The sequence below is a fragment of the Vulpes lagopus genome, chromosome 11 (assembly GCF_018345385.1).
Source record: "Vulpes lagopus strain Blue_001 chromosome 11, ASM1834538v1, whole genome shotgun sequence".
NCBI classification, from domain to species: domain Eukaryota; kingdom Metazoa; phylum Chordata; class Mammalia; order Carnivora; family Canidae; genus Vulpes; species Vulpes lagopus.
The window spans coordinates 76432735-76459585 of NC_054834.1; the positions used below are offsets into that span (position 1 = coordinate 76432735).

The 26851-nt window shown below is 57.4% G+C and overlaps 3 protein-coding genes across 9 annotated transcripts; 1 reads left to right on the forward strand and 2 right to left on the reverse strand.

Moving 5' to 3' along the window:
* Positions 1–699: 699 nt before the first annotated feature.
* KCNK4 (potassium two pore domain channel subfamily K member 4) lies at positions 700–7970 on the reverse strand. 3 transcript variants are annotated; one of them, XM_041773811.1, is made up of 7 exons: positions 7945–7970; positions 6483–6748; positions 3158–3281; positions 2871–3031; positions 2483–2669; positions 1814–1953; positions 700–1118 (listed from the first exon to the last, which is right to left on the reverse strand). In XM_041773811.1, coding segments are annotated over exons 1-7 (1281 nt in total). In that variant the 5' UTR covers positions 7946–7970; the 3' UTR covers positions 700–716. The 3 variants fall into 3 exon arrangements, with proteins under 3 accessions (XP_041629745.1, XP_041629743.1, XP_041629744.1); XM_041773809.1 differs by having other exon boundaries at positions 2871–3281; XM_041773810.1 differs by lacking the exon at positions 7945–7970 and adding an exon at positions 6933–6937 and having other exon boundaries at positions 2871–3281.
* Positions 7971–10030: 2060 nt separating this feature from the next.
* On the reverse strand, positions 10031–14191 carry GPR137 (G protein-coupled receptor 137). Of its 3 annotated transcripts, none has more exons than XM_041773816.1 (8): positions 14039–14191; positions 12552–12923; positions 12419–12468; positions 11529–11754; positions 11261–11410; positions 11020–11148; positions 10800–10918; positions 10031–10484 (listed from the first exon to the last, which is right to left on the reverse strand). In XM_041773816.1, the coding sequence occupies exons 2-8, from the start codon at positions 12906–12908 to the stop codon at positions 10325–10327; spliced, it is 1191 nt and encodes a 396-aa protein (XP_041629750.1). In that variant the 5' UTR covers positions 12909–12923; positions 14039–14191; the 3' UTR covers positions 10031–10324. The 3 variants fall into 3 exon arrangements, with proteins under 3 accessions (XP_041629750.1, XP_041629749.1, XP_041629751.1); XM_041773815.1 differs by having other exon boundaries at positions 12552–13225; XM_041773817.1 differs by lacking the exon at positions 14039–14191 and adding an exon at positions 13296–14018.
* Positions 14192–14464: 273 nt separating this feature from the next.
* Positions 14465–24794, forward strand: BAD (BCL2 associated agonist of cell death). 3 transcript variants are annotated; one of them, XM_041773822.1, is made up of 4 exons: positions 14465–14593; positions 15045–15239; positions 23534–23724; positions 24275–24794. In XM_041773822.1, exons 2-4 carry the CDS (start codon positions 15053–15055, stop codon positions 24398–24400), a joined length of 504 nt encoding a protein of 167 aa, XP_041629756.1. In that variant the 5' UTR covers positions 14465–14593; positions 15045–15052; the 3' UTR covers positions 24401–24794. The 3 variants fall into 3 exon arrangements, with proteins under 3 accessions (XP_041629756.1, XP_041629754.1, XP_041629753.1); XM_041773820.1 differs by lacking the exon at positions 14465–14593 and adding an exon at positions 14699–14780; XM_041773819.1 differs by lacking the exon at positions 14465–14593 and adding an exon at positions 14787–14962.
* The last annotated feature ends 2057 nt before the right edge of the window (positions 24795–26851 follow it).

A 26851-nucleotide genomic window follows, 5' to 3' on the forward strand; every position in this document is an offset into this window, starting at 1 on the left:
CGGGCCCGGAAAGAGTCCTTACTTCGAAAGGCTTTTCCTCCATGCTTCTGCCCCAACGGACCCCGTCGCCACAAGGGGTCACGCTCCAGGAGCGGGGAGGGGCCAGGTCCCGCTCCCGGACGGCGCTGCGGGTCTCGCGAGGGGAGTTCGATCTACAGCCCCCCACCCTCGGCGCCTTTATCCCCGCCCCACCCCCCGTCCCCAAGTCCGTGCTGAGGTCGGAGACGCGCTGCCCACCGCGCTGCCCACCTTGGCACGTTCCTGTTCCCGACCCTGCCTGGGAGCCTCCCGGCAGAGACAGGGGCCCAAGCCGTGGGGAGTGGCGGAGTGGCGGGGGGCTCGGCTCGGGGGTCACACGAGGCCGGGATTGTCCCGGAGGTGGCCCGACCCGACGCCAGCGCTCCCACAGCCCCTCGCGTCCCCGGAGCGCGCACGCCCGCAGCGGTGCAAACTGTTTTTCGTTTATTGATGCAGGCTTTTGAGGCACAGTCGTGAGGTGTGGCGAGGGACGGGCCCAGCCGAACAGCGAGACAGAAAGCCATGGGGGTCTGCAAATGCATGAAGTGAGGAGAGGGCCGGGGCCGGGGAGTGGCAACCCGCGGCCTCCTCCCCAGGCCTCAGTGCGGTCCGGAGGCCTCTTTGGTCAGACAAACAGAGCATGCCGGGGACAGCGCGAGAACCGAGCCCTTTGAGAGGCCCAGGCCGGGGTCCTGCCCCTACACCGGTCCGCCTTTCTCCCGCGGGCGCCCCGGGCCCCGCGGCCGCACGGGCTTCCGGGCTGGGTTAGGGGGGCGGCGGCGACCCCGTGGCGCGCGGGGCAGCGCGCAGCCGCGCTCGCTCTGCGTGTCGGAGGACTCGTCGATGAAGGCCAGGTTCTCGCTGGGGTAGTCCAGCGCGGAGGCCGTGGGCGGGGTGGACGGCGAGGACGGCGAGGGCGGCTCGGCCTTCTCGGGGAGCGGGGACGGGGGCCTGCCGGCGGGCTGCGCCGAACGCGGCGGTGGAGGCAGGAATGGCCGCTCCTTCTCCAGCGGCGGTGGCGCCGTGGGCCCGACTCGCTGGGTCACCCGCGCCGTCACCGTGCCGGTCCAGCTGGCGGCCTGCGCTGTGAGGCCGCCCATCTGCGCGAGGAGTAAAGGCAGTCCTCGGCCGCGGGCCCTCGAACGCCTCTGCAACCCCGGGAACCTGCCCGTTCGCCAGTCGGGCACGGACCCCGCTCGTCCCCCTGGTCCTCCAGTCTCAGACCGCCAGGGCGGGGGAAAGGCTCATCACTCAGCTACACAGTCTCCTCTCCTCCATCCGCTCCTCTCCAGGAGCGTTTCCAGAAAGCCCCAGTTTTATGTCAGCCACCCTTCCGGTGCCCCCTAGAGACCTTTGCGCCTCTATCGAGCTCCTCGGGCTGGCGCGCCCAGTAGGGTGACACAACACAGGTCGCCCAGTTAAATGTGACTTTCAGATAAAGGACAAATAAAATTTTAATTTTAATATATGCATGTCTCTCTCGGGGCAACATTTGGGACTTACTTACACTAACATATTAAATATAATTTATCTGAAAGTCACATTTAACTGGGCTTCCTGTTTTTTTGTTTTTTTCCAAATCTCACAACCCTATTCATGGGAGCAGAGATGGAGTCATCTGCAAACGGGTCCAAGTTTAACCCTTTGTTCCTGGACCGGTTGCACTTTGCAGGGGTACTCAGTCCCTGCCTTGAGAGGCCCACACTCTGGAAGGGAGGTGGACTGATCAACCCGCTGTTAGGGTACAATGCATCAGTGCACAGCGCAAGAGCAGCACCGACCCAAGGGCGCCTACCTCTGCCCGAGTGCGGCGGGACACTACTCGCAGCCAGTTCCCGATGGTGGTGAGTACAGAGGCGAAGTAGGCCAGGCCGAGCAGGATCCAGAACCACACCAGCGGCTGGTAGGCTGCATTGCCCTGGTTGGGGCTGGCGCCTGGGATACCACCGGGGAGGCCAGAAGAATGTTGATTGTGGGGCAGACTTTAAGCCTGTGAGCTGCTGGTTCACGGCCCCTCTTCCCAGCTCAGTGAGAGGATCTGCCTCCCCAGGGCAATCAGTGAGTATGTGCTACAGTGTGTGAATGCATGCAAGACAAGTGTGCATTACCTAAAGATGTGCCACATAATAATATGCAAGTGAGTGTGCTCACACCTCAAAATGTGAGCATATGGAAGGGGTGCACATATATAAGCATGTGATGCGTGAGGGGTGCACTTAATATATGTGTGCACATGCATGGGGTGCAGACATGCAAGAATGTAAGAGCAAATGAGGTGTTGCATCCGTGCAAAAACGCAAAGGTGCATTCCAAAGGTGCATTCCGTGAGTGCAGGTAGGGATTGGACCCAGCGCCTGTGAGAGCACACACACCACAAGGAATTTGGAGGAAGTTGCAAGAGTGCAGGGCCCCAGGGCATGAATAAAGTGGAGAGGGAAGTGCAGCACAAGAAAGGTGGCCTCACCGGCCACATAGTCCCCGAAGCCCACCGTGGTGAGCGTCACTACGACGAAGTAGATGGCCTCCAGCTTGCTCCAGCCCTCCACGTAGCAGAACACGAACGTGGGCGTGAGAACAAAGAGCAGGCAGCCGATGAGCAGGAAGAGCACCGCGGATAGTATTCGCACCAGCTCAGGTGGCACATGCCACTTCTGCAGGGAGGAGCAATGGGCAGGACCCGAGGAGTCGCCAAAACCTCCAGGCACACGCCCCCCACCCCCTCCTGCGGAAGCCTGTGCGCCAGGCTCCCGCGGCCGAGACACCCAGAGGCCGGCGCTCACTTGCGGGGCGGGGACGTAGGGAAGGGTAACCCAAGCTCAGCGCAAGGGCGCGCAGGGCGAGGAGCAGCTCACCAGGAAGATGGCTTCGATGTGACCGATGCCACGGCGCAGAGAGGAGCCCAGCCGGTCCCCGACCCCTGCCAGCAGGATCCCAAACAGCGGGATCCCCACCAGCGCATAAAAGATGCAGAAGAGGCGCCCAGCATCCGTGCGCAGGGCCGCGTTGCCGTAGCCTGGGCAGAGGGGCCGTGCAGGAGGTCTAGGGGTTGCCTGGCACCCACTTCCTCCCTTTGCACCTTCCCCCAGGAGAAAACCCAGCGGCCCCTTGCCCCCCTCCCATGCCCAGTCCCCTCCCCCACCGATGGTGGTGATGATGGTGCCTGAGAAAAAGAAGGCGCTGCCCAGGTCCCAGGCTGAGTGGTTGTTGTTACTGGTTGAGTTGGTATCAGGGTTCGCACCCCCTCCCAGGGCATCAGCCACCTCCTGCAGGACAAGGCGCAGAAGGAGGAACCTCAGTCCCTCCTACTGTCCTGGCCAAGCCCCCGGCCCACCAGTCTCCAGAGAGGTGTCCTCCATCCCCTCCCCACTCTCCCCTTCCCTCCCGTCTTCCCCCTCAGAGTAGACATTGCAAAATCCGGTGGCTCAGTTGTGTTTGACCTCCACATTATTTCAGAAATATTTTAATTGGGGTGCCTGGGTGGCTTAGTCGGTAAATCGAGGGACTCTTGATTTGGTTCAGCTCATGATCTCAGGATCCTGAAACTGAGCCCCCTTGGAGGGGGTTCACACTCTGCAGGGGGTCTGCTTAGGATTCTCTCCCCTCCCTCTGCCTCTTCCCCCCACCCCTCTCCTCCTGCATGCTGGAGTGCACCTGTGGTTTGTGCTAGAGCTCCTGTGGTGTGTGCTAGAGTGCTCCTTTGCGTGTGCTAAAGCACTCTCTCTAAATAAGTGAATACATCCATGCATAAATAAATCTTAAGAAAAAACGGAAAGATTTTAGTTATCTGCCCCTTCATTTCACACAAAAGATTTCAAATTTACTGAGCTCAGGAGCACAGACCTGGACCACTGGGTTCAAATGTCCATGCAGTGTGACCCCAGGCAAGTTGACTCTGTGCCTGATGATACTAGTGTCTATCTCAGACAGTTATGAAGAGTTAAAGCACTCACGCCAAAATAAGCCCTGTGCATTTGTTAAATTAGTCCCAGGTAGTGATCATGCCATGATTTTCAACTTTCCACAGACCCCACCACTCCCACTGCCCCTAGGGAAGCTGAGTTTGAGCAACTTGCCTTAGAAAATCTGATGGAAGTTAGGGACCCTTTCTCCAGGAAGCTTCATATAGCATCAAATTTTGTCCCCAATATTTGAAGGTTCATGGACACACAAACCCCCACCCACCCTACTGAAATCCAAGCCAAACCCTGTGCTACGTAGTAGGTGCTCAGTAAATAAGATTAAATTAATGAGATGGCCATGTATCTGCCCCTCTTGCCACCTTGCAAGTCTCTTAGAGACAGAGTCTGTGTTTTGAGAGTGTCTGCCTTAAATGACAGAGGTCAGAGCATAATGGGGGACCAGGGGAGGCAGAGGGGCCTTTCCCCTAAGGAGCACAGAGCCAAGGCACAAAGGCAGTGGGAGAGCTCAAAAACCACATTCTTCCTCTCTGACTGCAATCCTCATTAGCAAGACCCATTCCAAATTAATCTTCCTAAAGTGACTGCTCTAAATCCTCCACAGCTCCCTTTGTAGCAGCATAGAGTCCACACTCCCAGCGCAGCATTTCAGCTCCTTCTCAATCTAGTCCTCACCTTCCTTTCCCCAGCCTTCTTTCCTGGGGCCCCCATGTGAAACCCAAGTTGCAGTGACTTTACCCCCAGATTTTCTGAGATGATACCATTTCCTGTAATCACAATTTTTAAATGAAGCCAAGAAGTGAAATGTATGATTTAAAGTGATTTAATTTTATTTTGCAAGACTTTCCCAATAAATTCACTACTTAGGGGGAAAAAATCCTTTGTCATCCTGTGTGTTCTAATTTTTGCTTCGAATGACTAGGCATCTGCTAAATCCGAGTTCTGCAAAACACTCTGAGCTTTCCAACTTCCACGCCTTTGCCCATGCTGTTCCTCTGCCGGCAGGTCTGTTGCAAACCAATCACACATCTCTAAATTCTACAGGGCTCACCTGCCTCATTTCAATGACCAGCTCCTCTCAAAGGTCCCTGGCATCTCCCTCCTTGCCCCCAGCACCTTGCTGGGGGGGGGGGCAGCATATAACAGGTGTTTAACAAAGAAGGAAGCAAGGAAAGCTCCCTTTCTACTGAATCTTACAGTGGATCTCCATGGATCTGTCTCCCCTCATCCCAGAGTGACATTCTCTAGGGTAGAGCCTGCATCTGGTCCACCCCTCTACCAATTTCCCTGCTCACCTATGGTGTATAGCACAGCACCTAGCACACAGTAGGTGCACACTTGCTGCATGACTGCCTAGTTGTGGAAGAGAAAGCAGCTGTCGCCCACACTTGTAATTTCTGCCCTTCCTTTTCTTCTTTTTTTATCCAGGACGAAAGCATTTACATCGTGAAGATAAAATAGGTCAGATTCCTTTCCTCCCTCTGCCCTGTGGTCTGGCCAGACACATTCTCCTCCCCAGGCCTCTCTGAGCCTCAATGGGCATTCTGGAAGTGTCAGAGACAACATCAAGTCACCTGTGTCCTGGCCCCACCCCACCCTCATCTCTGCTCCTGGCCCTGCCACCCTGGGAATCAGGGGGAACACTGAGGCCTCCCTGCCGTGATGGCTCCTCCCTCCAAAAGAACAGGCAAGGAAAGGGGTACTCTTCAATAAAGTAATAAACATTAATTTATTAAATTTACTCCTTAGGGATTTTATATGAGAGTTACTCAGAAATCACAGAAAGCAACTAAGGTGCTTTTCTGATAGTACCCCCAGAAGGCTGAAGCCCAGCACTTTCTTTAGTCACTGAACCAAAGCTGAACCGGTTCCTGACTTGCCCTTCCTCTAGCCTGCTTATCATAAGCATGTGTCCTGGGGAGAAGGGATGCTTAACTTGGTATCCATGGTGGCAAGCTTAGGGGATCCCGGAACTCTCTGAATGCGTCCTCTGACAGCCTCTGAAACCACTGGGAGGGATATAGCTATAAGAGCATTTTCCAATGGGGTAGAGGACTGTTCACAATGTTCTTGGGCATCTGCAAGTCCTCTTTTGACTCCAAAGAAGTAGAGAAGCCAGTGTAGGGTTGCCAAAATATTTGCATGGGACATATTTATTTTTTAAGTTTTTAGTGGCTAAAATTCACAATTATCCAGGTGCTCTGGATTTCATCCGGCAACCCAGAACCAATGAGTTAGGCCTGTGAAAATGTAACATATTTCATGTGCTCCGGACATTTATTCATTTCCTCCTTCACTTGTTCCCTCACTCAACCACCATCACAACTGAAGGAGACAATCCAATGCCAGGAGAGGCAAGGTGGACAAGTGTTCCCATGGCCACCATATTGAAAACACAGAGACCTGGAATCCACCCTCTGCCCTGTACCCCTCAGCCATACTCTGCCCTCAAGGGTGGGGGGAGTGGCAGTCTGGGCCTCCCTGGCATGCAGCTACTTTCAGGGGGTCACAGGCAAGTGCTGAAGGGGCTCCCACCCACACACACACCTTGATGAAGCTCCCCAGGTCCTGGTCGCTCACACACGGATGGGCCCTCAGGAACTTTTCTCGGACCTCCCCCAGCTCCCTCTGGGCCTGCTGCTCGTGGGGCTGCTCCAGGGCCTGGAACACCAGGGCACCGGACACCAAGTAGAGTAGGACCAGTGCCAGCAGTGCCAGGAGTGTGGTGCTGCGCATGGCGCGCCCAGGGGCCCGGCCAATCCCTCCGCCTGCCTGGGGAGGCCGGGCAGGGGGCTCCTGGGGAGCAGCGGTCACTGTGGACAGAACCAGGAATGTGGGGGTCAGTAACTTGGCCTCCTCCCCCCTACACCTTCCTCCTCCAAACCCCACGCATCCAGAGGTCCTGGAGCCCCCCAGCACTAACTGCGGGGAATGTCCTCTCTTCACATCCCTCTGCCAGGACACATCCAGTCCCCCCACTTCTGTCCTCCCCCTTACCTCCACTGCCCGGCCCTCAGCCCCTGTCCGAGGACTCCAGGACTCGAGATGAGAGGAGGGCACCGGGAAGGGAAAGGAAGGAGAGTGGAGGGGGGAAAGGGAGCCCGAGCCAGCCAAGGGACAGGTGGGCGAGCGAGACAACGCCGGGGGGCCTGGAGGGGCGTGAGGAACCCGCTTCAGAGCAGGAGGCGGAGGGGGCGAGGAGGCGCGCGAAGGGGAAGCGGGAGGAGAGGCTGGACCGCGCAGGGCGGGGACGGGGATGGCGGGTCCCGGCTCCTCCACCGCGGCTGCCGCAGCATCTTCGCGCTTCTCTCGCCATCGCGCCTCTTCTCCGCTCCGCCGCGACCCGCGGGGGGCCGGGCGGGTAGCCTCCAGGGTCTCCCGGCGCCCCGCCGGGCTTTCGAGGAACCCAGGGGCTGGTCCCGTGGCTGCGCTGGGGCGAGGCCGGGCGGGGGGCAGGGAGTGTGCCGGGTTCCGGGAAGGAACCGGGCGGGAGCGATCAGGGCCAGACCCGGGCAGCATCCTCCCGGACAGATGTCGGCCCCCGGGACAGCGGGCGGCGGCGCCCACGCGCACACACGCGGGCACAAAGACCCGGGCGCCCACGCTCCGCCCTGCGGCTCCCTCCTGCCCCGCTGCCCAGGCTGCACGCGCACACTCCACCTGCACACTCCCCGGGCTCACGGGCACGCCCGGACCCTCGGGGGCGTGCGCGCCGGCCCCAGGCTCCCCGGAGGTCCGCGCGCACGTGTGCACACACTCGCGCACACACACCGCGCAGCGCCCGCCACCAGACACACCGCACACCCGCCGTCCGCTCCCACAGCCTCCCGAGGCTTCCACGCTGACGCCGGGAGCGTGCGGGCGCAGGATGCGCGGCCGCTCGACTCCCGGAGGCGCCCACGCGCGGGAGGTGTGCGCCCCGCCCGGCCGGCCGCCCCCTGCGCACCCCTCCCTGCCGGGGAGTTCCGCCAGCGCCCCGCACTCCTTCCCGCGTAGGCCCCGCACTCACTGTCGGCTCTGCTGCGGCTGCGGCTGCGGCTGCGGCTGCGGCTGCGGCCCAGGCACCGCGCGGCCTCGCCGGTGCCGGCTGGGCCGCGGAGGCGGCGGCGGCGGCGGCGGCGGCAGGGGCGGAGCGGGCGGCAGCCGGAGCTGGGACCCCCCCCCCCGCCTCCAGAAGCCCCCCTCCTGCGAAGCTTAACCCCTCCTGCGCCGCGCCTGCCTCCGTGCCGCGCCCTCGCCGCCCGCGCCGTACCCCGCGGCCCCTCACCTGCGGCCGCCCAGCCCCCCAATTCGGTCCGGTCTCGGCAGGTGAGGGGCAGAGGAGCCCGAGGCGGGTCGCCGCTGGGTCCGGCCTGGAGTCTCAGCCCGGAGTCCTGGTACTGCCCCGCCGGCCAGCCAGCGTGGCCAGCGGCGCGGCCCCGGCCAGGACATTTGCCGGCTCACCTCCCCGGTCAGGCGCCGCGCTAATCTCCCAGCATCTCCCAGGTCCACTACGGATCGGATCGGAAGAACCCTCAACTCCCCGTCCCTGGGGACAGCCTGGCCCTTGGGCTCAGCCCTCCTGAGGGAGTCGGCCCCGCGGGACAAAGGGGTGGGCGAGCCACTGAAACAACCCGGAATTGGCTGTGGTAGGGTGGGGTCCCAGTTCTGGAAAGTCATGGCCCCCTGCCCCCACCCCTGCCCATCCCTTGGTCCTCGCCTCCGTAGCCATCCCGACGCGGAACTAGTGCCAGCACTCCCCCACAGCCCGAACAACTAGGGCTCAGGCAGGTCTCGGCACTGCTCTCCTGTGTTCCCACTTGCTTCTTTAAACCCTGCTCTCTCCCCCAAATCCTCTGGCCCGGGGTCTTCAGCTCTGACAGTGGGTGGTTTTAGGCCTGGGCTCGAAGTCTGACCACCCCCTACCAGTAGAGGGCGTAGACGTGTTACCAAGCTCTCCAGAGCCTCCCAGTTGCTACTTACAGAAAAGGGATGATTATCACCTGAGCGCTGCTCTGAGCATTAAGGAGGTATTTGTAAATGCTCAAAACAGAAGCTGGCACACACAATAAAGCGCCTTACAAATATTCCTTTTAACAAAAAGTGACTGTTAAGCTTCAAGCTCATTCTCAGCCTCAGGTGACCTCTCCAGAAGCCCTGAAGGGTGGGTTCCCAGATCATTCCAAGTGAAAATTTTCAAGACAGGATTAGTGCTAGGCGGCAGGAGCTTCTAAGAGCTGTGATGACCAGGTATGTGGACAGGAGAGAGATCCTCTGATAGATGACTCCCAACCACAAGACAGATGTCAGATCTGACAAGGCTGTGGTACTGCCCCAAAGAAGGCAGTGACGTGGCATCAGGGGCAGTAGAGAAGGGCCCCCAGGGGCACCTGGGTGGCTCAGTTGGTTAAGTGTCTGCCTTCAGCTCAGGTCACAATCCCAAGATCCTGGGATCAAGCCCTACATGGGGCTACTTGCTCAGTGGGGAGCCTGCCTTTCCCTCTCCCTCTGCAACTCCCCCTGCTTGTGCTCACTTGCTCTCTCCTCTGTCAAATAAATAAAAATCTTAGAGAGAGAGAGAGAGAGAGAGAGAGAGAGAGAGAGAGAAGGGGCCCCCAGGCAGACTATACGGGGCAGCCTAACTATCTGGCCAAATCCACACCTGGTAGGGAGGTGGGGATACTCAGTCACAGGCCACTTCCTCCACAGCCCTAGACTAACCCCTGGCCTGGAATGCCAGGTTGGGAAAGATGACAGGGAAACAGGGTTTCCAGAAATCCCAATCCAGGGTAACAGGCATATGAGATGCATAATCACAGTGTCACTGGAACCCCGAGGGGATACAAGGCTCCCTGACCTGGAGATCATGACATCTGCAGATTTTGAGGAGAGAGTAGAAATTTTTCAAGCAAGAAGTAGACTGGAGTGGGAACACTCTTCTGGCTTCCTTTGCCATCAGACTGCAGGCTCCTCCCTCTCCCTGCCCACCAGTCTTGGTCGGGTAAGTGACCCCAACCCAGCCCAGCTGCTCCTTTGGAGGGCCTGGGTCTGATGGGTCTTCAGCCGTGTAAGCAATGACATAAGGAACAAAAAGCAGACAAATGACAGTGAACAGATGAGGGGTACAGACACTGTTTATTGAGTGGCAGGTGCAGGAGAGGTAGCTGGCTCCAGTGTAGAAGCAGAGGCGGCAGGTCATGCCAAGGTGCTGTGGGCATCTGGCAGCCAGAGCCATGTTCCCTTGTGGGGATAGCACAAGCTCACTACGACAGGAAGAACAAGGAGCCGGCCAGGGGAAGAGGTGGCCACAGTCTCCCGTGATCCTGGGCAAGAAGCGGCAGGTGAACTTGGCACGGGGCCTGGGTTGGGAGGACTGGGGTCTGGGTGTTCTAGGGGAGAAGAGAAGGGGATCACGTCTGTGGGGTGGAGTAGAGACTGTGGTGGTGGCCACCTGGTCCCAGCACCTGGGAGAAGAGCAGCGGAGTGGTCCGTGTCTGGCTGCCCCCGCACCAGCCTGGCTCCCGCCCGATGGCGCCATACCAGCTGCCAGAGCCTAGGCTGCCTGACATGCTGCAGGCAGAGAAACAAGGGTCAGTCCCTAGGCAGTGACCAGGGCCACATTCACAGGAGTTGGGAGAGGCAGGGAGGTTCAGAACAGGGTCCAGGACCCCAGCTTTCCAGCACCCAGGAGTTGAATCCTCTACACTGTGGCAAACTGATCTTGCGGTTGAAACCAGAGGGTACCTCACCTAGTACAGACAGGAAACTCGGGCACGGCAGGGGCAGGATCAAGGGGGAAAGTTGGCAGACCAGGTTCTAGATCCCCATGGCTCAACAGAGCAAGCTGGGAGCCCGGAGGATCTGACTCAGGGCCAGGGTTCCTACCTGGTGCTTTCGCTGTGACCATGCTCCCAGGAGCAGCCCTCGTCCTCACAATGCCCAGCCCGGTCAAAGAAGTAGGAGCGGGAACCAAAGACCTGCCCATTGAGGATGCGACTGGTGCTCTGGGAGAAAAAGCCACCATCATGCTCTCTGCTGCCCCACAGCCCTGCCAGACCCCAGCCCAAGGGATTCCCAGCATCCACCCCTCTCCACTGGCCCTCACCAGGTCCTGTGGGGGCCGGTGGACCCGGAAAAAGCCCACCAGCAGGGTGGTGGGCAGCAGCTCCCACACAAAGAGGATGAGACCAAACACCAGGTAGCCTTTGTTCCCCAAATCATTCACCAGGTCCGCCTGTGGGAAGGCAGGGGTTTGTGTCAATCCACAACTGCGCCAGAGGGGCACCCAGACAGAGCCAAGGCCAAGTGGAGGCCAAGAGGAGGTAGCCAATGTGCTGAATGCCCACCTGGTCAGAGACGTTGTACCAGTCATAATCGAAGGCATCCAGCCGGCTCCGGGGGGCCAAGGCCAGGGCTGCCAGGTTGTAGCAGGCCCGGCTGGCATACAGCAGGACCATGGCACCACCCATCGCAGCTGCCTGGCACACACTAGTTCCCTGGCACAGATGACAATGGGGACCCTCAGGGCGGGAAGGCTCCAGCTTCCTCCCTGCCCTGAAGACCACTGCCCAAAGACCCCAAAGGAAAACCGGGTATCAGGGCTTTTGGCCCTACCTTGGCCTCCAGGTAGATGCTGGTGGAGGGTGCACGCCGGGCAACAAGGCAGAGGCAGGCAGCAAGAGAGAGGGCGCAGATAACAAAGAGGGAGTCGCTCACCAGGACTCGCACCAGCAGGAGGGCCCAGGGCTGTGCCCGGCGCCGGCGAGACAGCACAGCACACAGCACATTCACCAGCAGAAAGAGCAGCGAGGCCCCCACGAAGGCCCCTCGGACAGCCAGCCTACAGCCCACAGCACAGTCAGCCCCAGACAACCATCCCTGGCACTCCCTGACCACCCAAACTCCCCCAGGAGACTCCAGTGTCAATCAGAACCAATCCAGACCAAATCAGTCTGAACCCCAGCCCTCCAGGTTTACAGATAGGGCAACTGAGGCCCATACGGGATAGCTGTGGTGCAGTGGAAAGAGCACAGGACTGAGAGAAACCTGGGTTTAAGTAGGCCCTGGCGCTGCCTCCTGCCATATCTATGACCTTGCACGTGAGGCTTTTGCCTTGCTGGGTCTCAGTTTCTTCATCTCTCAGATGGGGATAACAACACTGAAAGACGTTATACAAATGACAAGTTTATTGCCACCCAAGGTCAGCCAGGAGTGCAGTCTGGGGCTTCCCAGGGCTGGGGCCTCCAGCTCTTCATCCATCATGGATGACCCTGGGGGCCTTTTCCTTCACACTTAGCATAGCTATTTCTCTCAATGCTGCCCTTCACGGATGCAGTGCCTTTGCTGAGCCGTGTGTACCACGTGCCTAACTTTCATGGTTCTTTCAAAAACATTTGCTAAGTTGTCCTCGCCCTGGCACTACACAGGGTGGGGGCAAGAAATGGACACAAGGCTGTTCCCTGCCCCTGGCCTGAAGGATATGCCCACGTGTCCCTTGTACTTACAAGCCTCGGCTCATCTCTGGCCGGCGCTTCGCCTTGGCCTTGAACACAACCTGGGAGCAGAGATGCCCATCATTCCTTTGGGCCTTTGGGGCTTCCCACCCCACAGCCCACCCCCACCCATTACCATGGTTACCTGGGCAAAGTAGAGGTTCATAAGTGTCAGTGTGAAGAACTGCAGGCAGACAGGGCAGCAGTAGAGAAGCCAAAAGGGCAGGGGTCCCAGACGGTTGGCTCGGGGGGTATCTCGGAAGTAGAAGGAGAAGAGGGTGGTGCGCAAGGCAGCCCAGAGCAGACAGAGTGCCAGGAACACGGTCTGATAGCTGAGACGCTTGTGTCCATATAGGAGCACCAGCCAGAGCTGGGCATAGACCGAGAAGAAGAGCAGGGCATACAGAGTGGTGTAGGCCGCAGTCAGCCCCAGGGTCACAGCAGGAGGCAGCGCAGGCACCAGCCCAGCAGCAGGCACCAGGCCAGACAGGTTACTCTCCATGTCAGGAAGGGAGGCCTGAATCCCAGAGAAAGAGACGGAGGGGCTGGCTGGGGGCCAGGAAAATAAATATGGAGGGGTGGGAGTTGCAGGGTGCAGCGACAGAGATGAGGAGCTCAGGAGGAAAGAAGTTGCAGCTGGCAGGCCCTTCCCCCTCGACGGAGAGACCCTCCCCTTGCAGAGAGGCACAGGCAGCCTGCCTGGGGCCTGGGCCCCTCACTCTGAGGCGTGGAAGGAGTGCCCCTCTAGGGCAGAGGCGGGAAGTGGGCAGGGTCTCCTCCCTGGGCCAGCCCCAGAGCCGGGGTGGGGGCGTGCAGAGCCTGAAAGACAGGGGTCCCTGGCCTTAGCCGTTGAAGTCGATCGGGCCCGAGGGGGAGAGCCGGCAGATACCCTTCGACTGAAGGCAGTGGTCGCTGAGGGGGGCGCTCAACGCCCAGCTCTCCTCCTCCCCAAACTGGGGGGGGGGGGTCTCTGTTCCCCCAATAATCCGGATTGGGGATGGCCTCTGCCCTCCGTCCTCGGAATTCCGGACGCTGCCCCTCCCCACCCCCCACTGCATCCACTCTCCAGCCTCGGGGGGCGGGAGGAGGCCGACGCCGGGTCCTCCGGACGCCGCTGCGGGAGCGGGCTCTGGTCGCTGGGACCCGGGGCTAGAGCTCCTCAGCTCCCCGGCTCCCGCTGCTCCGCCCCCTCTTGCGCCTGCGCCTGCGCGGGCGCCGTTCGCTACGCTTATTGCGCAGAGTCTGGCCCCACCAGTTCCGCAGCTTCGCGCCGGAGCCGTGCGAGAATTGGCGCAAGGTGCGCTGCCGGCGGGCGCCAGGGGTTACTAGAGGCAGGCGGAGGCCGAGACGCCCGGGCTGAACCGCATCCGGGTGGGCTGTGCCCGGGGCCACCTGCCCTCGTTCGTTTGGGGGGCTCCAGTTCCCATGCTTCTCTTCCCTATCCCCAAATTGAGATCGCGCCGCCCGGCGGAGGGGCGGCAACAACTTCCCCTCACCGGCTCTCCGAAGGAAACTTCCGCCCGCAGCCAAGATGGCCCCCGGGCCCCGCCCCCTGGGCTTCGCCCGCAGGGCCCCGCAGTCCCGGGGAGGCACTGCCGCCCCACGCCCCGGCCCGCTGCGGTTCCCGCTCACCTGGCCGGCCTTGTGCCTGCGCGAAGCCCCCTTAAGTCCTACGGCCACCCTCAGCGGGGCCCCCTCTCCCGCGCCGGGACAGCCATCCTGCCGGGGAGGAGGCTTCCTCGCTTATCTCGAGCGCTCCTGAGCTGGCGCGCGGAGTAGTGCGCCCGAGGCGTGCGGTGCGGTTTCCACTGTGGGGAGGAGGGAGCGGGACTTCCCGACCCGACTCCCCCGTCCACACGGAGCAGTGACAGCAGCAACACCTGCATCCGACGGCTGAGCTTCAGCTGAAGCTTTGCAAAGTGCTTTCACCCACAGTAATCGCCACTCGGTTTACAGAGTTCCCTGGCCTCTAAGGGAGATGTCATCATCCCCATTTTACAGGAGTGGAGACTAAGGCCCAAAGGGGCTGAAGGGCTTGTCAGCAGAAGCTGGTCTCCAGGTTCCAAGAGGAGACCCCAGAGAATCCCTCATCTGCTCCCACGCATGACCCAGGCATAAGGAAGTCAGGAACCGAGCGGCGGGGAGAAGAGGAAGGGACCCGGGACGACGGCAGTGGGCTGGGCGCAGGTCCGCCGGCGGGGGCGGGGTCTGGGCCAGGAGCAGCCACGCCCCCTGGCCCGCCTTAGTGACATATCACCAGCTGATTGGGCCCTCTCGGTGACAGTTCCCGTTACCCAGGCAACTAGGGCCGGACTCCCTCAGTACTAGAGGGAGGCGGCAGGCCCGGGTCAGGGGCCTCGAGATCGGGCTTGGGGTAAGACTTGTGTGCCGTCACCGAGGACAGGTTGGGCCAGGGCCTAGGTAGGGACCTGGAACCGCTTCACAGCTCCGGGGCTCCACAAGAGGAGATTTAGGTAGACAGGCTGAGCGACCTGCCCAGCTAGCCTCAGTGGACAAACGGGGGCCCGGGAGGCGGAGTGAACCTGGGGTTCCAAGGTGGGCATCTGCTGCCCTCTCCCTTCACTAGCCACCATTTACCCCAGCTGTGCCCTAACTACCTACTGTCTTGCCCCCACAGCCCAGAGCATGTTCCAGATCCCAGAGTTTGAGCCCAGTGAGCAGGAAGACTCCAGCCCTGCAAATAGGGGCTTGGGCCCCAGCCCCACAGGGGACCGGCCCCCAGGCCCTGGCAAGCACCAGCAGACGGCCCCAGGCCTCCTAGGGGAAGCTGGTCACCAGCAGGGGCAGCCAGCCAGCCGCAAACACCATGGAGGTAGGTACCTGCCTGGCCACCTTGCCCCGGGCCCAACAGCTCCCTGCATCCTAGCTGCATCCCCACTCGCTGGCCTTGAGTAAGTCCCTAACCTCTCTGCACCTCAGTTTCCTCTTCTGTAAACCAGAGCAATTAATCACCACCATTGTAGGGCTGTTGGGATGATTAGTAGAAATATATAGGAAGCAATTATAGGGCCAGTGCGCAGTAAATATTCAAAGAATGTAGCTGTTAGCATAGGACCAGAACACAAATCACCTAGAGACAACCATTCAGCCAGAAAGGGGAAATGACTTGCCTAAGGTCACACTTGGTTGGCATTACCTTTGGTAGGAACCAGGGCTGGAAGACTCCAAGGTGCCCTGCCCCCAGCTTTGCACCTTCCCTGAAATTGGACCTTAGCCCCAGGTATGTATTTTCCTGCCCTCTGGCACACACCCACACGGGGACTATCCTTGCCAGTTGCCAGGGGTAAATGACTCCAAGGATAGCCCTCTTCCAGGAAGCGGGCCTGTCCACATCCACTGAGGGAACCCAGTGCTAAGATGGAAGGATGGGCACAGAGTGTGGTGGCCATTTCTCACCAGTGCCCACCTCCCCAATCCCCAACACAGGTTTGGGCGCCTGGAACCACCATAGAGGTCTGGTGTGAACAAAACTTGTATCCCTGACCTCCTGAAGTCTGAATGACCCCATCCATCCCCACCTTCAGGAATAGGAAGGCTTACCGGGTCTTCCTCCCCGGCCCCCCCAGCTCCCCCCCACACTTTGTCAGACTGAACTCCAGATTTTCTTTACCTCCTTTTTAACATCCAGATCTTTGCACTTGCTGTTTTTCTGCTCCGCTACAGGTTTCTACCCCCCACCTCCCTGTTCCTCTTCATCCTCCATATCAAGTGCTTAGTTTGTGCCACATGCTGTCCCAGCTGCCAGGGGTACACCAGTGAACAAAAAAGATAAAAGCCCTTGCCCTTGTGGTGCCTACATTCTAGCTAAGTGAGAGAGTGAGAAGAGACAAGCCGTAAACAAACAAATGCCATAATGTGTTAGATGACAGGCGCTGGGTTGCAGTGCCAGAAACATTTACTTTCTCTTTGAAATCCAGAGTATTGGGAGACTCTAACGGGGTGGTCAGGGTCAGCCTTGGCATGAAGCAATATTACAGCAAAGCTTGGAAGGGGTGAGGGGTGAGCCCCGTCCATATCATTGGAAAAAGACAGATCCTGGCCTAGGGAAGGGCAAATGCAAAGGCCCTGAGGGGAGGACACGGTCTAGGCCCTGGGGGGAGGAGAGTTTGGAAGTGGAGGGAGGGATAGATGGGAGGGGGAGGAGCCCCTGGGCAGGGCCTGGAAGGCCAGTATCAGGGTGTTGGCTTTCACTCTGAGTGGAAACACATGGGACAGCTTTGAGCAGAGGCAAGTTGGTCTGATTTGGGATCAAGAGAATCACCAGGGCCCCAGAGTTAAGACTAGTCTGCAATGGGCAAAAGCAGCCATGGGGCTGCAGGAGAGGCAGCCACAAGAGTCCCAGTGAGGAAGGATGGTGGCTTGCACCTGGTGGTGGCAGTGGGGGTGGTAAATAGCTGGACTCTGGGTTTATTTTATTTTATTTTATTTTATTTTTAAAATATTTTTTTATTTATTTATGAGAGAGAGAGAGAGAGAGGCAGAGACACAGGCAGAGGGAGAAGCAGGCTCCATGCACCGGGAGCCCGACGTGGGATTCGATCCCAGGTCTCCAGGATCGCGCCCTGGGCCAAAGGCAGGCGCTAAACCACTGCGCCACCCAGGGATCCCTCTGGGTTTATTTTGAAGGTAGAACTGGCAGGATCTGCCAACGAACTGGATGTTGGGGGCAGGGGTGGAAAAGAGAGGAGCCAGGGATGGCTGCAAGGAATCTGGCCTGGGCACCTGAAGGACAGAGCTATGGCAGAACTGTTTGGGCCAGGGCAGGTGAGAGGTGCCTTTTGGGCAGCCAGATGGAGGTTTCTAATAGGCATAGGTCCAGGTGGGATTTATACACGTGGGAGTTTTCAATCACTGAGGTAATGTTCTCTGAGGCCTGGGGAGCCAGCATAGACAGGCCAGCAGCAGAGGAAGAGGCAGCACTGAGGACTGAGAAAGAATTAGCAGGATTGGAGGGAAACCAGGAGCAGGCAGGGCCTGGGCTGCAAGGGGGAATAGTCTGGCTGGAGGGGGACTGGGAGCGGAGCCCTGGAGCCACCAAGAGGGGGCTGTTGCAGTTTGGGTGGGGAGGTGGGGGGAAGGCTGAGCTCAGTTCAGTGGGGAGGGATGATAGGAAGAGAAGTGGAGGCAGAAAGGAGAGAGCCCAATCTTGGCAGCTGTGTTCCAGAAAAGGGAGCAGAGAAATGGGCAGCACCTGAAGGCCCAAGGAGGATCCAGAAAGGGTTGTTTAATTTTTTTAAAAAAGATTGTATTCATTTATTCATGAGAGACACACAGAGAGAGGCAGAGACATAGGCAGAGGGAAAAGCAGGGAGCCCGATGTGGAACTGGATCCCGGGACTCAAGGATCACGCCCTGAGCCAAAGGCAGATACTCAACCGCTGAGACACCGAGATGTCCTGAGTTGTTTAATTTTTAATTTAATTTTTTAAATTTTATTTTAGAAGGGAGAAAGAAAAAAGCCCGTCTATAAGCTGATGGGAGTAATCCAGGAGCCAGGAAACTACCCAATGAGGCAGGAGAGAAGGGAGACTAGCTAGAGAGATGTCTTTGAGTAGGGGAGGGGTCTGGTGCCTGGGGAGGGCTAGCTCAGCTAAACGCCAGACAGTGGACATAGCTGCGTGGTCTTGGGTAGATACTTTATGGGAAGTAGTAGAAGTTTCTCTTGTGGGTGCTTCCAGGTTCTCCAGGAGAGGGTTGAAGGAGAAAGGATCAGGTTTGAAGTAGTCGTGCATCCCCAAACATAGAGCATGTGAAGTGTACTGGGCAATGTCAAGGGCGCAACTGGGTATAATGGTCTTTCTTTCTTTCTTTCTTTCTTTCTTTCTTTCTTTCTTTCTTTCTTTCTTCCTTCCTTCCTTCCTTCCTTTCTTTCTTTCTTTCTTTCTTTCTTTCTTTCTTTCTTTTCTTTCTGTTTCACTTTATCTATTCGTGAGAGACAGAGAGAGAGAGGCAGAGGGAAAAGCAGGTTCCTTGGAGGGTGAGACTGGATTCCCCAGACAAACGGGATCATGCCCTGAGCCAAAGGCAGATGCTCCACTGCTGAGCCACCCAGGCATCCCTATGGCCATGAATTTCAGTGGTGGCTGCATGGTTGTGTTTTTCTCCAGCCACACTGGCTACCAGGGGCCTGTGGGGGCCAGCAGGGAGTTATAGTTTAACCAGAGTTGTGCCTGTCTCAGCCTAGCTGGGGAGAGGTGCCTGCAAGGGAGGGAATGGTTGGTGTGGGGTGTCAGTTTGCTCTGGAACTTCTGGCATCACTAGAGTGGGCTACCAAGGCAGGGAGCCAGCCAGGTGTAAGGCTTGGGATAGAATTACCGAAGGTTCTGTCCCTGCAACTAAGAGTGAGGGCAGGACTAGAGAAGGCAGGGCAAGGAAGGAGAGGCTAGGAAGGGGAAGGACCACTTGGGTCCTGTGAATGAATAAGGATACGTGGTGATGGAGAGAGCAGCATGGATTGGATGGAAGAAGTTCCTGCAGCAGGGGGTGTGTGGCCTGGATAACTAGACCGAGGAGGAGGGAGTGAGAATAGTCTGAAGCAGTGATAAGGACACCTCCCCTAGCTCCAGACCCTTCAATGAGGAGGGCTGCAAGGGAAAGAAAGTGCGAGGACAGCACAGGTGTTCTTAAACTTTGTTTTCAATACCTAAAAAGTAAGTGATTTTCCCATAAAAATCAACAAGTGCGAATGGCCTGCCAGAGCTACAAAGCCACTGCCCCCTCCAGATGGGCAGAGTCCTGTCACACTTCATATCCCCTGGCCCCTGGGTCTTGTGGGCCTGGACTGTCAGCATCCCCAGGGCAGAGACTGAGCTACCTTCTGTGCTGTGACAGGCCCTGCGCATAGCCCAGTGCCAGGGACAGGCAGGTATGTGGTGAGCTGTGTGTGTGGATGGATGGTAGAGAGGGAAGGAGGAATGCCCAGTAGGTGAGGCCACAGGGTTCAAACACCACACTACCCTCTATTAGCAGTTTGAGCTTGAGCAGGCTAGTTAACTCTGTCTGCGTCAGTTTTCTTATCTGTAAAATGAGAATAGAACTAGTCCTCCCTTCTAGGTTGTAGGGAGGATCTGATCAATTAATATAGGAAAAATGCTTAGAAACACTGCCTGGTCCAGAAGAATCTTTGTTCTTACTATTACTGTGATTGTTGCTGTTATTGTTACTATGAGTTGGCCTAGGCTCTGAGCAGAGTTGAGGACTGCCATTCTTTCAGTGGAGGTAGACGTGAATAACCTATGCCCTCCTGATGATGGACAAGTAAAGTATAAGTTAGAACCAGAAGATAAAGGCCTTGAAAGACACACTAAGGAGTTTGGATTTCACCTCCTCGACAATTGGGAGCCACTGAAGGTTTTAGGAAGGGGACAGACACAGTTGGGTTTAGAGCAGGGGTTGGCAAACCATAGCCACGGCTAAATCCCTTTTTTTTTGTCAGCCCATGAGCTAAGAATGGTTTTGACAGGGCAGCCCCGGTGGCTTAGCGGTTAGTGCCGCCATCAGCCCGGGGTGTGATCCTGGAGACCCGGGATCAAGTCCTGCATCAGGCTCCCCACATGGAGACATGGAGCCTGCTTCTCCTTCTGCCTGGGTCTCTGCCTCTCTCTCTCTGTGGGTCTCTTATGAATAAGTAAAATCTTTAAAAAAAAAAGAATGGTTTTGACGTTTTTAAAATTTTAGTGGAATATACCAACACAGTTAATTATATATTGTTTATGGCTTCTTTCAAGCTATGACCAGCAAAGAGTAGGGCACTTTTAAAAGCTCAGTTTACACAAATTATTGTCATTTTGATGATGACTCGGTTGGCATTGCTAAATCCATGGCTTTGGTGAAAATACCCTACCCTACCCCATTTGATAGGCTTCTGATAGAGCGGGCACTCACCAAAGGCCCAGAGGTGCCTTCCCCCAGACTGCACCCCCAAGGTGGTCCAAGGTGCTGCTGTTGGGAACCTGGGGCATGAGCATTAAGCACACAGACCCTAGAGCCAAACTGGCTGGGTTTGGATCCCAGCTCTGCCACTTACTGGCTGTGTGACATTGGGGAAGGTACTTACCCTCTCTGTGCCTTAGTTTTCTCCTGTAAAATGGGGACAGTGAGGAACCTTCCTCATGGGGTGTGATGGAGATGTAATGAATTGATTCAGGTGAAGCACTTTGAACTTGACATGGCAAGTATTCTGCTGGTTCTGATTCCTAGGCAAGGAGGTGGTACCCAGACCAAGTGGCCACCTGCAAGTCACTCATTTTCTGACTCTTGGACCTTGTGTCTGTCAAGTGTGGTGGTTGTGTGCCTTATTAAAAACTAGTAAAGGAGAATAGCTGACATTCCTCGAGCACTTAAGTGGCCAGGAGGGTGTGCCAGCTGCAGGACCTCTGGCAAGTTCCTAACCTCTAGGTGCCTCCATTTCTTCATCTGTAATATAGGGAGAACTTAGCAGCTACCTCACTGGGAAGCTGGGAGGCTTCGGGATGTACACTTGATTTTAGCCAAAAGGCCGAGAAGCGATGGCTTCGGGATGTAAAAGGGGCAGAACCTGGTGTTCTCCTTGTCTCATCTGTTCTTGGAGGTCCTGGGAGATAGAAATTGCCCTCATTTCATAGAGGAAGACACCAAGGCCCCAAAAGGTTGGGAGAGGGCCCAAGGTGGGGCACCTGGGGGTCTCAGTCAGTTGAGGGTCTACCTTCAGTTCAGGTCATGATCCCAGGATCCTGCTTTTAGTATATGTGCTGCCGAAGTGAGCACGATCCTAGGGTCCTGGGATAGAGCCCCATCGGGGCTCCTTGCTCAGCAGGGAGTCTGCTTCCCTCTCTCCCTCTGCTCTTCTCAGTCACCTCCATGCTCCCCTCTCTCTTAAATAATTTTTTTAAAATCCTTAAAAAAAAAAAAGAGGAAGAATATGGCCCAAGGTCACAGAAATCTGGTTGAGGTGGGGCCCTTGCCTCTGCCCACACCCTCACCCCCCACAGAATTGGAAAGTGCTCTGTAGATGGGCCTGTTCTTATCAGGGGTCTTTCTATTCCTGACTCTCAGGCAGTATCCCCAATCCTGATTTCTGAGTTAGCTGCCTGTTCTCCACTTCCACCTCACTTCTCAAAGGCTGTATGGTGTTCCTTCCTGACATCAGGCCTGGACTTGGGTGAAGCTCAGAACAGCCAGGAGCTCTGACCACTCTCTTAATCTAGACCTTTCTGAATCGAGTACTCTCTTCACATCTTAGCTTTCTTTTTTCTTTTTTTTTTATTTCTTTTTTTTTAATTTTTATTTATTTATGATAGTCACACACGGGGGGGGGGGGGGAGGGGGCGGGGGGAGAGAGAGAGAGAGGCAGAGACATAGGCAGAGGGAGAAGCAGGCTCCATGCACCGGGAGCCCGACGTGGGATTCGATCCCGGGTCTCCAGGATCGCGCCCTGGGCCAAAGGCAGGCGCCAAACCGCTGCGCCACCCAGGGATCCCCACATCTTAGCTTTCTTAGCCACGGATCTTTCTTAGCCCCTGAAAGTGACCTGTAGGGCTTTGTGTAAGGTCCTTTGGGAGAGAATGAGACACTTGTCCCTGGCCTCAGAGCCTGGCCTAAATCCAACTTCCTCCAAAATGCCTTCCCTGACAGATGGGCTTTGCCAGGGACCCCCAGCATGTTGCCGTGTGTTTGTTCCATGCTGTCAGTCCGTCTTTTTTAAGATTTTATTTATTTCTTCATGAGAGTTACACACAGAGAGAGAGGCAGAGACACAGGCAGAGGGAGAAGTAGGCTCCCTGCAAGGAACCTGATGTAGGACTCGATCCTGGGACTCCGGGATAACACCCTGAACCAAAGGCAGGTGCTCAGCTGCTGAGCCCATGCTGTCTTTCACGCTGTTATGTAGCTCTGGGTTCTTGCTCCTGGGAGTGGTTCTAGGTCTTTGTTGGTCTGGATTTGGGGGTGGGATTGGCAGGAGTGGAGGGATGGCACACAGTACAGAGGTCAGAACACAGGAGAGGTGACTGTGAATGACAACCTATCATGTACTTTCAACTCTCAGAGCACTTTCACATGCTTCATGTGACCTCTACACAGCCACTGGTAGTAGGGGATAGGTCTCTCCCCACACAGAGGTGAGCACACTGGTTCAGAGTTGAAGGGTGGTCCGACAAGGGAAGAGGTGTAGCTCAATGGCTAATTACTGGACTCGGGAGTCCAAGAAACTTCTAGGGAGTTCCAGCCTGAGAGCTTCACATTGTGTGACCTTGGACAAGTCTCACTTCTCTAAGCCTCTGTCTTATCGTCTATAAAATGGAGGCAATGTTAGTACTCCTTAAGATGGTTAGGAGCATAATGAGGTAATTCTGAGGGCTAGCACATAGTAAGTGCTCCATAATCATTACCTTAAAAAGTCAACAGACAGGGGCACCTGGGTGACTTAAAGTGTCACCTTTGGCTCTGATCATGTTCCCAGGGTCCTGGGATAGGGCCACATTGGGCTCTCTGCTTAACAGGGAGCCTGCTTTTCGCTCTCCCTGTTGCTCCCCCTGCTTGTGTTCTCTGTCAAATAAGTAAATAAAATATTAAGGGGAAAAAAAATTAACAGACCCTTCCAGACTCAATCTCCAAAGTGGGTGTTCTGGGAGGTACAGACATGCTGCAGACAGGTGCTTGTTCTCCAGGGACCCAAGGTCTCCCTAGGCCACAACAGTGAAATAGATGGGCCCCAGCATCACTTGCTGATCTAGATCACTTGCTGAGCTAGAGTTCAGCCCTGCCTGGGGCCAGAGACCTCATCCAGGGAGTGCCCCGAGGCCCTATGGTGTTGCACTGATAATTATACTACTTATGGCCTTATTTTGTGGCAGGCACAGAGGCAGGTCATTTGATACTCTAAGGGCCTGGCCCACTGTTGGGGCTCAATTAAGATTTGTGGGATTACTGAGAAGTTAATTCGAATCTTCACAAAAGCCCCAGGAGCTTCCCTCGCTTTACATATGAAGGAACTGAACTGGGGCTCCAGGTACCCCTGGAGGTACTGTGCACACAGAGACATCAGTGAGAGGGAGCTGCCTGGAGGGCTTTGGCAAGGCTGGGGGCGCAAAGGAGTAGAGACTCATGTCGCCCCCGTCCCCCGTGCAGGCGCTGGGGCTGAGACCCGGAGTCGCCACAGCTCGTTCCCCGCGGGGACCGACGAGGATGAAGGAATGGAGGAAGAAGAGCTCAGCCCTTTCCGGGGGCGCTCGAGCTCAGCGCCCCCCAACCTCTGCGCAGCACTGCGCTATGGCCGCGAGCTCCGCAGGATGAGCGACGAGTTCCAGGGCTCCTTCAAGGTGAGCGCCGGCCCCCAAAGCATGTCGGGAACTGTAGTTCCGGGGCCGCTCCTCTCCGTTGGCCCTGACCCTTCCTGAGTCCCAGGGCCTGCCGGTATCTGTAGTCCACACCGTGTGTCAGAACGTTAAAGGTCCTGAGTTCCCCAAATCCTCGCGGCGCGGAGCATGCTGGCATTTGTGCTCCCGGGCAGTCCCTTTCAGATATCCGGGTTCTTTGGCTTCAACAACTTCAGAATTACTTAGTTCTTGAATTGCCGTCCCGGCTTCCAGAGGCTAGGTCTCGGGCCCTTCCGGGGTCCTAGGCGTTCTCTCCCCGCGCCCCTGGCACAGTGTGTCTGGGACCTAGTCAGTCCCGTTCCTAAGGGCCCAAATGATCCTTCGAGGTTCCTAAAGTGGACAGGAGGCCCCTCGGTGCAGGGCATGCTGGGAGCTATGGTCTTTAGGTCGGCCGGCATCTCACTTAGCGGCGGGATTCCGGAGGAGGAGGGCTCCAACTCGAGCTGCCAGAACAAGCTAACTCATTTAACCCTTTCCTCCTCCCACCCCGAAGGGACTTCCTCGCCCGAAGAGCGCGGGGACAGCGACGCAGATGCGACAAAGCCCCAGCTGGACGCGCGTCATCCAGTCCTGGTGGGATCGGAACTTGGGGAGAGGAGGCTCCGCCCCGTCCCAGTGACCCGTCCCGCATCCCGAAACTCTCCCCTTCTCTCGGCGCCTCCGGCGGCCATCTTGGGTGTGGGCGGAAGTCTCCCGCAGGCTCGATGTAAGAAAGAGGTTCAGTTCTTTCCTTCTCGAAGGAGGCGATCTGACCCAAAGCCGATTCCCTTCCGGTGTGCACCAGGAGCACGGAGGGGTTTGGCCCCGTCGGAAGTTTTGAAGTTTACGCGCCCTTGGCGGCCGGAAGTGGCCCCGTGCCCCCGCCCCGGCTTCGGCCCCGGGCTGCCCCAAGCGTCTGCGCCAAGTTGCCAGGCAGGAAAACCCTAACTTCTCCAGAACCCTTTCCTCCGCGGTGTCGCTGCGGGCTGTCACTCGCAACGGAATGTGCTAATAAAGCCCGCGTTTGTGCCGCCGAGGCTCCTCTCTCTGTCGCTCGGGGCCTCGCAACCCTGAGAGCGTCCTCGCTTTACACGTGAGGGAAACCGAGGCTCTTTCTGAGTGGCTTCTCCTGGAACCGAGCCCGGGAGGGGTCAGAGCGGCGAGCAGAGTGGCTGCCTGGCCTCCGGAAAGGGAAAGCGGAGCGGCGGGGCCGCGGGGGCCCCAGGGCCTTATCTCTAATGTGGTAATTGGGAACTGCAGGCCAGCCGGCCGGAATTCCGCGCTCGGCAAACGTGCCGCGGCCCCCCAGGGAGGGTCAGTTGTTCCTATTTGGGTCACTCCTTTCAAACAGCTACTGTGTGGCCGGCCTGGGGCCAGCTCTATTCAGGGAGCTGGCAAGACTTGCGGGGGGGGCGCGGGGGGGACGGAGGGCTGGGCCCTGGGCTGGGACTGGACTGGTCACTAGGGAACTGAGAAGCTTCACCAGGACCTGGGAGCAGAGCTCGGAGCTGAGCTGAATCCCAGAAACATTTATCGGAGCCCCCTATAGACCAGCCAGCGCTCTGTACTGGGTATACAGAGACGAATTACACCACGGCTCCGCTGGCCGCTGTCTGGAGCTTCCTGGCAGGGGGAGAGCCCGCCTCTCAGTGGAGTTTCCGCCAACTGAGGGCTGTAACAAGGACTGAGAACCCAGAGAGGGCGGCTCCCTCAGCAAGGGAAAGGGAAAGTCAGGGAGGGCTTCAGGGAGGAGGTGAGTTAACACTGGGACTGGGAGAGATGGGGAAGGAGCGGAGGCCAGGATTATGAGGGGGCTATAATGTCACACCTGGGAGTTTGGAGTTTAGCCTGGCCTTTAAGGACCCAGGGACTGATCTGGACTGTTTCTGTAGGTAGAGGTAAGCCACATCAGGAATATAGGTCTTAGCCAAGGGGCCTGGCCAGGGAATCGGAATTGAGTAGGCCCCTCTGGGGACAGGACCAGGCCTGACCACAGAAACAGGGAGGGCCTAGGCATTGGTATTAACCCCCAGGGAGCAGGGCAAAGAGGAGAAGCCCTTTCTCAGTCATATCCCCACCCTGTTTGCCTGAGGCTATAACAAAAACAAAGAGAACACTCGATTGGCAGGAGATAAGCCCAGATAAGAGGCTGCCTTCCTCTGGAGGAGGGAGGCAGTCAGCCTGGGAAGCGCCAGGAAGCTGGGAGAGGCCTTGAAGAAATGCCAGCCTGACCCTGCCTCAGAACCTAGCCGCACCGCATCCTCGCATCCTCGCTGTGGGGTCTCTGCCACTCGCTGTCCTGCAGCAGGAGGGAGAAGCATGGAGCAGGTGCTCCCTTGCTGGCCGAAGAGAGTCTGTCATAGAGGGTCCAGGCCCGCCCTGCCTCCAGGTCAGGACATCTTGACTTAGCTGTGGCCCCCACACGTGACTTCTGCTCTAGGCCTCAGTTTCCTCGTCTGTAAAACAGGCATAACATCTCCCTCATAGGGATGAGGGGGATTCTGGTTCTCCCAGACCCTGTGAGCGTCTGTGACTGTCAGCTTCCCTTCTCACCCATTCCCCACCTATTGTATCACCAAGAGCCCAGGTCCCCTGATGTTGGGCAGGTTCTGAGTTGACCAGGTCCATCTCTGATTAGAGTCAACTGCCTGTGAGGGGCCCAGGGCAGCCTCAGCGGAAGATGTTGGGTTCTTGGGTCATATCAGGCGACAGGAAGGGGGGGCAGGGAAGGCTTCCTGAAGCAGAGGCCTGAGCCTCTGAAGGGAGAACAAGAAGCCCAGGAGGGAGAAAAGTAATGGAAGCGGGGTATGTGGCAAGAAGGATGAGCCATGGTTGGAGGGCATAAAGGCAGGAAAGCCTAGGGGAGGCCACAGGGACTCTGATAGCATGTCATTGGGAAGATCTGCAAGATGCAGGCAAGGAGGTCTCAAGGACGAAACCCAGCATTCCTTTGCTGGGGGCCTGACCTCAACCCCACAGTGCCCACCAGCCCATTTTATAGATGAGAAAACCAAAGCCCCAGGAGGGTGGCAAGCCGGGTCCAGGGTCCCCCACAGAACTGCTGCCCCCCCCAACCACACTGCACACAGGG

Coding starts and splice junctions, on each gene's coding strand:
- KCNK4 (XM_041773809.1), bottom strand. Junction 3,282..6,482: donor ACCTGGGGAGCTTCATCAAG/GTGTGTGTGTGG, acceptor CTTGTCCTGCAG/GAGGTGGCTGATGCCCTGGG. Junction 1,954..2,482: donor CTTCGGGGACTATGTGGCCG/GTGAGGCCACCT, acceptor GTGGTATCCCAG/GCGCCAGCCCCAACCAGGGC.
- BAD (XM_041773822.1), top strand. CDS start 15,053: ATGTTCCAGATCCCAGAGTTTGAGCCCAGTGAGCAGGAAGACTCCAGC. Junction 15,240..23,533: donor CAGCCGCAAACACCATGGAG/GTAGGTACCTGC, acceptor TCCCCCGTGCAG/GCGCTGGGGCTGAGACCCGG. Junction 23,725..24,274: donor AGTTCCAGGGCTCCTTCAAG/GTGAGCGCCGGC, acceptor CCCACCCCGAAG/GGACTTCCTCGCCCGAAGAG.
- GPR137 (XM_041773816.1), bottom strand. CDS start 12,908: ATGGAGAGTAACCTGTCTGGCCTGGTGCCTGCTGCTGGGCTGGTGCCT. Junction 11,755..12,418: donor CCAGAGATGAGCCGAGGCTT/GTAAGTACAAGG, acceptor TGTGGGCTGTAG/GCTGGCTGTCCGAGGGGCCT. Junction 11,411..11,528: donor GCATCTACCTGGAGGCCAAG/GTAGGGCCAAAA, acceptor CATCTGTGCCAG/GGAACTAGTGTGTGCCAGGC.